Here is a 9723-nt window from a genome sequence, read left to right as displayed (position 1 = left end):
TTTTTTTTTTTTTTTTTACCAGCATGTGGTTTTGCTTTTTCCTCCCAGCCTTCTGGAAAGGGGATGGAAGCAGAAGTGGAACACGCGGGCTCTGCAGTCCTCTACTCTGGCTGTGGATGTGACTGTACCTCCTGTCCCTGCTGCTGGCTCAGGGAAGTGTGTCTTGCCCACGTTTCTGTGGGAAAAGTTTTTATCCTCTTATGCTTCTGTCTTTCTGTATAGGCCATGTACCCAGAATCCCAGGCTGATCTTCCTATAGTAGTGAACCCTGGGCCACCAGTGAGTAACATGGCTCCACTGGACACCAGAAGGATGGAATCAATAGGCAGAGGCCTTTTATAAGCCTTTAGGGACGAAAATGATGTTCTTTCACCTTTGGACTTTCCAATACTATTGGAATGGTTTTGTGGGGTTTTTCCTTCCTGAATAGGAAAATTAATGTTATAAAAGCATCGCCTTTATTATTTGCATCCTTCCCCCATATCCTGGTGTTTTAAAATGAAAAAAGGAAAGATATACCACTTTTTGTACAAAAACACTGAATGATTAAAAAAAAACAAAACATGTTGGCCTAATCATTTGTGTGAAAGAGAAGACTACATACTGGAATGGAGTAAGAAACAACTGAGACCAATTTTCACCCTTTTACTAAGGAAGAAAAAATATTTAATATTTTGTTGTATACGGAATAGTGCCTAAGGCAGGTACTTACAATCCTGGCCTTGGACCCACACACACCTGTTTATAAAGCTATAGGACAGAGTGAGGTTGGAATTGAAAAGAAAGGTAGAGAGTAGAAGACAACAGAAAATGGGAAGGAAGCAGGGGGATTCAGAAAGAATGACAATAGCCACACGTGCCGGGTCAAATGCTTTTAGTCCCTGCAGCAAATCAGAAAGATGCCAACCAAGTCTACACCGGCTGGTGACCCTGCCGTGAATGCAGGAGAAATACTCAATACTAAAGGAATAGGTGATAACAAACTGAGCCACAGCTACCGTGGGACAATCCCGAGGGAAGAGGGTGAGTACCAGATTTTGCTATTTGTGTCACACAAGCTAGAAAAACCCAACCTCTGCCCCTGGGGAGGCAAATCTACATTCTACCCACTTCCTTGCCTTACCATACAGCACACTCCTCTTCTGCAGAACAGATCCTGGCTAGAGGCTCCATTCCAGGATAAGGCTGGGCCGTCCTGGTTCTCTAGACTGCCTCTTTATAAAGATTGCATTAGGGCAGGTAGATATGGTGAGAATTACAAAGATTTTTTAAAATAAAATGAAACCCAGAGAAAATGTCAAAGCTGCCACCATGTAGCACCAGCAACCAATTCTTACACTTCTCTTTCCTGCTCAGTAATCCCCCTCCAGGTCACATAATTGGAACAGCTTTCCTCCCTGCAAAGTCTGCTGGTTCCAGGTTGTAGCCTGGACAGTCGGGAGTGTCCACCTTCAGCCGCTTTGTCCAAGAGGGCCACCTTAAGTCTCCTTAAGAACGTTTATCTTAGCACAGATCTTAAGGGCAGGGCCCAATTTGATGTTCATGGCACTCATAAGATGTTCTTCCTTAAGTAATAAAAGAGCCTGTCCATCAATCTCCTGGGAACGGAACTCCTCTGCGATCTCTTGGCAGCCTAGGACAAGGCGAGAATATGTATGAGAAATGCCCAGGAGCACCAGAGATAGAAGAGACTAAGTATGAAGCAGCAGGCTGAGCAGTGGTTAACCCAAATCACTCGTCCTCAACTCTGTTATATAAAAGGAAGAGATGGCAGGCTTTTATTTAACAGTGTTGGGAAATGAACAACCTAGGCCCTTTGCACTGAGCTACATCTCCAGCTCTTTTTTTTTTATTCAAAGTCATTAAATCTAATTACTCAAACTTGTAATCCTCTTGCCACAGCCTCCCAGAGTACTGGGATTTCAGGTGTGTACCACCACACCTAGCTGAGATAATAGGCTTTGGCAACAAACAATTTGAGCTACTAGCTAATTTTAAAAGATTAAGAAAGGAAGAACTAGCCAGACACAGGTGGTGCAGGCCTATAATCCCATACTTTGGCTGAGGCAGGAAGATAGTTCAAACCCAGTCTAGTGACTCAGCAAGATCCTGTCTGAATTTCAAAAGGGTTGGAGATGTAGATCGGTGAGATGGTCTTGGGTCAATTCCCAGTATCACCAAATAAAAAAATCTGAATAAATTAACCACAGAATCATTCAAGTGGGGACAAAGGGAGAAAGCAAAAATAAATGTTTTCTTTTGTACTGAAAAAAACATTAAAGTTAAGAGCCTTTGCGCTGGCTGGCATAATGGCACAAACCTATAATCCCAGCACTCCAAGGCTGAGGATCACAAGTTCAAGGCCAGCCTGAATGCAGAATGAAACTGTCTCAAAACACACAAAAAAGCCTTTGCAACATTTGTTAAGGGTCCAGAATTCAAATAGCAAGGAGGATAGTGCTTTGTTGTTGTTTTTTTCTTTTTTGATATAGTGGGGACTGGACCCACCCCACACCTTTTAGTACATTTCCAGTATGTAATGATACATTCATCGTGTACATAACACATTATTTTGAGACAGAGTCTCCCTAAATTGCCCAAGCTAGACCTGAACCCGCAATCCTGCCTTAGCCTTTCAAGACAGCTGGGATTATGGGCCTGTGCCATGAGGTCCAGTCTGGCAGTTTTCTTTTATGGAGAATAGTCCTGCCATAAGGATAGGTCAACAGTGTTTCCTTAGTTTCCTTCCTCCTTTGGGGAAAAAGTCCTATTCCTGGTAGGGACCACAGTTAATCACTCATAACAAATCCAAAAATTAGTGGTGAGAATCATGGAAAAGAAGAATGGCAGAACTGCTGACATGGCAAGAGACAAAGTCAACCTAGAAGGAAATTAGCCAAGCTATGGGCAAGCAACTTAAAGAGCTTCTATACTACCATGCTCAAGTCCCAACTGCTTCCTCCTCAGTTCTGTTCCTGTTCACAAAGGCCCGTGAGTTAACCTGAGGACAGTCACACCTGGGTTTTGCAGGAGACCCCCTCAGTACCTTGGAGAGAAGCAATGAACTCATACACTTCCTCTACGCTCCAGCGGCTGGGATTACTGGACAGGAACACAGGGTTTATGCCGTGTAATTCAGGTGTCGGAGGCGCCGTAATGGTGGTCCCTAGGTCACGGTCTCCATGCCCAGCTCGTACTGACAAAGGCCCAGGAGACGTAGGGGAGAGTGCTTCGTCATAACTGGAATTATCTGAACCCCGGCTGGAATCCTCTTGACCCTACAGAGAAAACAGCAAAACAGGTCAGGATTAATAGTTTCATGAGTTCTCTATCCACTACTATTACCACTTGTCAAATATTCTGCACTTCATTTGCCCAAAGTCTAATCTCAAGTGCCTTTCAAGTATGAACTTTCTTACTCTCTAGAATCTACCCTTTTATTATCTCAAATACAGAAAGTAAGGATTAATGGCTACATGAACCAGCAGTCAGGTTACGGGAGACAAAAAGGCCAGGAATGCAATTGATGTAAACCTGCTTCTGGTCTCATGTCCTGTTAACCTGGGCAAAGGAACTGTCCCACAAACCCCATTTTAAAGGTGGCCAAAAGAAAAAAAAAAAGCTGGCTTTGCAGCAGCAGCTCACCCGGTGACGCTTGCCCTGGATCTTGGCTCGGGCGATGTCAGAGGAGCTGCGGCGGGGTCCACGCCTACGAACTCGAGCATAGTTGGCTTCTTGAAACTCTTTCATTTTTTTCCTCTTCAGCCGGAACTGGTGGCTGCAGCTCACATTGTACCTGCAGGTCAGGGCACAGACAGGACGTCAGGGTGCTAGAAGAGACCAGTCACTCCTCTGCCCTAAATATGTTTTGGTGTTGCTGCTGTTGTTGACGATGTTTGGTACTGGGATACTGGGAATCGAACTCAGGACCTTGCACTTGCGAGACAGGCAACAGAACCACTGAGCTAAATCCCCAGCCCTGTCCTAACTGAATTGCTATCTCCAGAGATGATTTGGGGAAGCAAATGAAAGTGAAGAGGGAGACATGCTGTGAGATGGCCCTGGGAAGAGCTGTAACTTCCAGTGGAGAAACCAGTGCTGAGGGAGGCGGGTGGTGCCCACAGTACCTCTTGGCACAAGTCATGGAGCAGAACCTCTTAGAGCCTCGGAACTGCTCTGCAGGGGCGTACTTCCCACAGTACTCGCACTTCAGGAGGTTTGCCTTCTTATCTAAATCTGAAAAGCAAGGTTTTGCTGGAGATTTGCCATGCATTTCTGCTGCCCCTTAGACATTGTTAGCCCACAGCTAGAATTTAACTTTTTTTGGGGGGGGTGGGTACCAGGGATCGAATTCAGGACCTTGCGCTTGTGATAGAATCTAACTTTCTCAGAGTCTACACTTACCTGCTATACAGCCTAAGTGAAAATCTCTAAAACCCAATACCATGAAGACTTACAAGTCTTTAAGGACTTCCTAACCTCAAGCCAGACAATTTCCATTCTAGATGTCTTACTAATTTTATCCTAATTCAACTCAAGACTTAAGATTATGATTCCATTCCTGAATAGAAAAGAGGAACTAATCACTAATGCTTAGAGATTTAAGATCTTACTCCACAAAGATTCCAAAGCATGAGGGAATTTGAGTGTGGTGGTGTACACCTGTAACCTCAGCACTAGGAAGCTGAGACAATATTGCCATGAGTTTGAGGCCAGTCAAATACACATCGAGACCCTGTCTCAAAAACTAAAGCATGAGGATGGGGGAAATTTTCAAATAGTCCTTAATATAGATATAAGACTAGAATAAGGAGAAAAGGAAATTTAAGAATTTACATGTTATGTTTTGGGCTCATGATATATACCACAGTGGTTAGCATTTGCCTAGCATGTGTGAGGCCTTAGGTTCCATCACCAGCACTGAGGGGGAAGAAAAGCATAGATGTCTTAACAGTTATTTTATAGCCTTTTTTTTTTTTTTTTTTTTTTTTTATATAAGACTAGAATAAGGAGAAAAGGAAATTTAAGAATTTACATGTTATGTTTTGGGCTCATGATATATACCACAGTGGTTAGCATTTGCCTAGCATGTGTGAGGCCTTAGGTTCCATCACCAGCACTGAGGGGGAAGAAAAGCATAGATGTCTTAACAGTTATTTTATAGCTTTTTTTTTTTTTTTTTTTTCTCAGCACCAGGGATGGAACTCATGATCTTGTTCTTGTAAAGGAGGCACAGTGCCACTAAGCTAAATCCCTGGCCCTTAGCTTTTAACAGTACTAAGACTCAAACCCAGGGCCTACTCTGAAATATAGTATAGTTTCTGTGTATAATTAAACATCTAATTCCTACTTTAAATAAACTATTTTACACTGGGTCCTCAGACACATCTCTACGGACCTCTTACCCTCAGGTGGACCTGGAAATACTCACCGGCAGAAGGACTGTCCCCTCCCAAGGGGCCACTTGACTGACTTTCACTCAGCCCTGTTGGGAGGCCAGTCTGTAGTGGCTTCTCAGACTCCTTTAATAACTGAGAACAACCCACCTGTCCCAGGAAAAAGCACACAGGTAAGTCAGCCTAACTTCTTTTTTTCCCTCGGCTCTCCCCAGCATTTCCCATCATGTCCTTCCTGGTCTGAGTTAAAAGCCAAGTCTGGTTCAGGAGAATCCCTTTTACCGTGGCAGTCAGAGCCAACTGGCTCTTTTCAGAGAGGCCGCTGAAGAACAGCTTCCCATCTGCTTCCCTGTCTGCTCCTGTCCTCCCTAAGGTCTAAGGGCTACAAGAGGAGTCAAGAGATGAGTGCCAGTTCTGGTGCTGCATCACAGTATGAAAATGCCTTCATCTCTACCGTAACTCTTCATCCTAAAGCTACCTAATTTACCGACCTGAAAGTAGTTGTAAACATTACTTTCTTCCTTTTCTTTTCCTACAATTTTCACCTTTCCTTTTTCTTTCCTTCTTTACAACAAAATAAACAGTTACCCCTGAAGCATTCTCTAAGTAATTCTGTGCCTTTTGTTTGTAGAAGAATCTGGAAACACAATCATGCCAGATGCCTACCAAAGTTTCCCTACATGGCACTGCCCTCACCGGGAAAGGTTCCGCTCCTTCTTGGATGACAAAGCCCTCAATGATGTGTGTAAGAATCTGAGGCTTCACGATGGCCTGCGGGGGTTTCGAGTCTCCCACTTGTCTGGACACCATGGCCAGCGATGGAGGTGGTGCTCCTGGGGCCGGGGCCAGGGCTACAAGCTCACTACTGGGGGTGTTGGCATTCACACTGGCACCTGGGTCAGCTCTCTCTGCAAGACAAGGACACAATGAGGACAGACTTGGGACAACATGACCTCTCCACTGAGCCAGGCTGAGCTTACATGATGGTTAAGTGTTCACATTTGTCACTCACTCTGGATCCAGATGCCAAATTCAGGCCCGTTTTCCACCACACTAGACTTATCTTCTGTATAATTCAAGACCTACTTTTCTATTCCCTCTGCACCCAACTGCACAGTACAAGTCAGTCGCTTACCCAAAAGACTGCTCTTCTCCTCCACGACCTTTGGGCTCTCTGTGGCTGGAGACACCTTGGCAGGAAGCATGGGAGCCAAGGTGGAGACCTCGTCTCTCTCCTCAGACTCAGCTTTGCGTTTCACAGCCAGTGTCTGGGGCTTACCCTATACGGTGAAGAACAGAAAAAGTGAGATTTAGACATGAAGGATAAGGAACTACAGTTTTCCATGGTGTCAAGAGAAAAATTTCTTGGTTCCAGACACTCCCTCCTGTACAACTTCCCATGATACACTAGAATTCTTGGTCATCCCCAATTTGTGTAATATCTACATCAGGACAGAAGAAAATACAACATCAGTCAGTCCTGACTTAGACCATTAGACCCTGTATTCACTGTAGACCAATCAAAAACTGCTGTCTTTGTCTAGAGAGTGATTTTGTTCAGGCCGTGTTTGTCTAACTTACAATATATCTAAATCTTGGAAGGATTTCAGTAACAAATTTACAAATATAAAGTACACTCCATAAAAAGAGCAGAAAAATGCCAGTGTTAACCTTCACTCTTCTACTCTCTTTCCACTCTGATGGGAGCTTCAAAACCACCGAACATTACTCACCGGCAGGTGTACAGACTGCATGTAGAAGGCAGCGGGGACCTGGGCAACCACAGGTGAAGACGTGGTGGCCGCACCCTTTACCACATGTGCTGTCCCCTGCACAGGAGCAAGGGTCATCCCAGGAGCCAACACAGGGGGACACTCCTGCAGTGCGCCAGGAGCCTGAGATGAAGGCGGCGAGGAGGCCAAGTGGGCCTGGCCAGGCTGCACCGTACTTGGCATCCCCCGGGAAGCAGGGGCAGCGGCTGCCAGCTGTGCCAAGCCCAGAGCCTGGGCCTGGGCTGTACCTGGCTGCCGGGTACCTACGACTTGCACAGGGATATGAGGTGGCGGTTGCTGTGTAGCTGACATCTTCGTAGCTCCTAACTGAGGAGGTTTGATAGGCGCTACGAGCGGCTTGGACTGGATGGGGATAGGTGGCTTGGGGGTTGGGTCCGGCGGAAGAGAGAGCGGTGAAGACTGAAGCATGGGTTGAACCACAAGGGTCTGGGCTTGCTGCTGGGACTGGGAAGGTGGGACCTGCTGAGTAGGGGGGACCTGTGGCGGCTGAGGGGCAGAGAGGGTGGTGGCCTGTTGCTGCGGCTGTGGCTGCTGCTGTTGCTGCTGCTGCTGGTGCTGGTGCTGCTGCTGCTGCTGCTGCTGCTGGTGCTGCTGCTGCTGCTGCTGGGCCAACTGGAGGTGTGTGGCTGTGTGCAGCAGCTGGGACTGACGGTGCTGGAACTGCTGCTGGTGGTGGATGGCGATCTGCTGCTGGATCACCACCTGCTTCTGCTGGAGGTGGATCTGCTGCTGCTGCTGAATCAGCGAGTGGGGCTGGATCTGTGTGTATGTGGCTGTGGGAACAAGCCCGGAGTGGGAAAAGGGCTGAAAAGCACCATCCTAAATTAAAAGTAAGACTCTCTTTCCAAGGTCAAACTAGTTTTGGAATCATACATGAGTAGAAATTTGAGTCTGCACAGAACTTGGACAGAACTTCCTCCATTCTCCTTCCACTGAGCCAGAAATGACCAACATCTTTAGTGTTGAAGATCCCACACAGGAAGCTCCTTGCACAACCAAGGAACAACCTCAGTGATTTTTGAGTTTACTTTCTCTGCTATATCTAACTGTCCTCTCCTTTGACTCTGCTCAGAAGAAGAGAATGAGTGGCCCCTCGTCCTCAAGCATTCTTACACCCTTTGAACTTAGTTCAGTGTTTGTCAAATAGGAAGCATTTAATAGTTACCTAAAGAATAAACACCCACCAAGGTAAAGTTACCATCTGTTTTTAAATTCCATCAGTCTAGGTCACTATTTGAGAAATCTTAAGAGTCAGCAGCTGTTGGTGCTGACTTTTTATTCAGTTTCCTAAACTGTAAAATAAAGTTGACAATCTCCACGTGTTATACTTGACCACACTGTCCAGAAACCGAGTGTGTGACATGAACACACTTTGGAGATAGAAGTGATAGTATTTAAAAACCCATGATTAGCAATAAGAATTAACTTTTTGCGAGTACATTATTCAAATATATCAACAACTAGTGTCAGGAACCAAGGCAGCAAAAAAGATTACCAAGTAAGATACACACATCTAATTCCATCTTATCCACAGTCTGAAAGCAAATATAATCTAGGGTTATAATGTTTTATTTTTTTATCTTTATCACAGATACAGACAATCACAATTTGACTACACCGTGGCTCTGTTTGCTGGTTTTAAGGCATTTACACTCTATATTCCACGAAATGACGAGCAAGGACAGAAGTCATCCTCAGTACTAAACTGGAAGGACAGAAAATCTGCTTTTCAAAGATAAATTACCAGCACCCCAGAATACAGCAGACAATTCAATAAGAACTGGGTAAAACAGAAAGATGAGTAAACCCAGGGATTCAGAAGCTAAGAAAGTAGATGGCAAGTGTAAGCTGAATGTTGCTTGCAGTTAGTAACCCTCCTGTCCCTGGACTAACACATTAAAGGTTGATGTGATTCACTTTCCTTCCACTACTCCAAAGCCAAGAAAAGGGGGATGAGGTATATATGATATGCTGAAAATTTCAAACAAGTTCTGAGAAACAGCAGCACTGAGCAGTGACAACTCACCTGAGCTAATAAGCGTCTGGCTGGGGGCAGGGGTGGCTGTCCGCGTCAGGTTCATGCCCACATTCTGACCACTCCCATCTGTATCTGCCTTCTTGGCTGCTGCGCTTTCCACCTCTGTCTGGCTGCCCTGGCTCACAGTCACTGTCTGGGCTGCTGGCAGGGGTGGGACAACTCCTGTGCCCTTCCTGGGACAGCCTGCTCCGCCCATTGCTGAGGAAGGCAACTGACCCAAACCCCCAGGCGCCTGGCTACCTCCACCTGGACCCAGGGACCCTGCAAGGCTACTCCCACTGCTTCCACCAGCCTGACTGAGGTTGAGGGACTGGCCTGAGGCCCCCGAAGAAGCCTGTGCCACAGCGAGTGCCTGGTTTGAGGTCTGGGAGAAGCCAGAGACAGGAGAGGCTCCTGGAGGAATGGCCTTCTGGGAGGAGCCTGGCATCGGGGCTCCTTGAGCAGAGGCCTGTTGGTTCCTCACTGCCAAGTTCTGCACCTGAAAGATAGTTTAAAA

At 46.0% G+C, this 9723-nt stretch overlaps 1 protein-coding gene and 1 long non-coding RNA gene across 6 annotated transcripts in view; one reads left to right on the top strand and one right to left on the bottom strand.

Annotated features, from left to right (window-relative positions):
- Phc1 (polyhomeotic homolog 1) overlaps positions 1-9723 on the bottom strand; it is a 22889-nt gene continuing 13166 nt past the window's right edge. For 4 of the 5 annotated variants that reach the window (XM_010607807.1, XM_010607806.3, XM_010607804.1 and 1 more), the window contains 9 exons: positions 9216-9705; positions 7130-7962; positions 6532-6676; positions 6093-6304; positions 5432-5546; positions 4128-4236; positions 3646-3796; positions 3047-3278; positions 1-1633 (listed from right to left, as the gene is read on the bottom strand). In XM_010607807.1, coding sequence (XP_010606109.1) covers positions 1479-1633; positions 3047-3278; positions 3646-3796; positions 4128-4236; positions 5432-5546; positions 6093-6304; positions 6532-6676; positions 7130-7962; positions 9216-9705 — 2442 coding nt within the window. In that variant the 3' untranslated portion in view covers positions 1-1478. The remainder of the gene's footprint in view (positions 1634-3046; positions 3279-3645; positions 3797-4127; positions 4237-5431; positions 5547-6092; positions 6305-6531; positions 6677-7129; positions 7963-9215; positions 9706-9723) is intronic. The other variant, XM_010607810.1, reaches the window with a different exon arrangement.
- LOC117286959 lies at positions 3210-6137 on the top strand. Its single transcript, XR_004518156.1, has 3 exons — positions 3210-3301; positions 5412-5569; positions 6028-6137. It is a non-coding gene; the product is annotated as an uncharacterized LOC117286959 (long non-coding RNA).

This window comes from Fukomys damarensis, unplaced genomic scaffold (genome assembly GCF_012274545.1).
Source record: "Fukomys damarensis isolate Sample0158 unplaced genomic scaffold, DMR_v1.0_HiC HiC_scaffold_19, whole genome shotgun sequence".
Taxonomy (NCBI): domain Eukaryota; kingdom Metazoa; phylum Chordata; class Mammalia; order Rodentia; family Bathyergidae; genus Fukomys; species Fukomys damarensis.
This window is presented reverse-complemented; position numbering and strand designations above follow the sequence as displayed.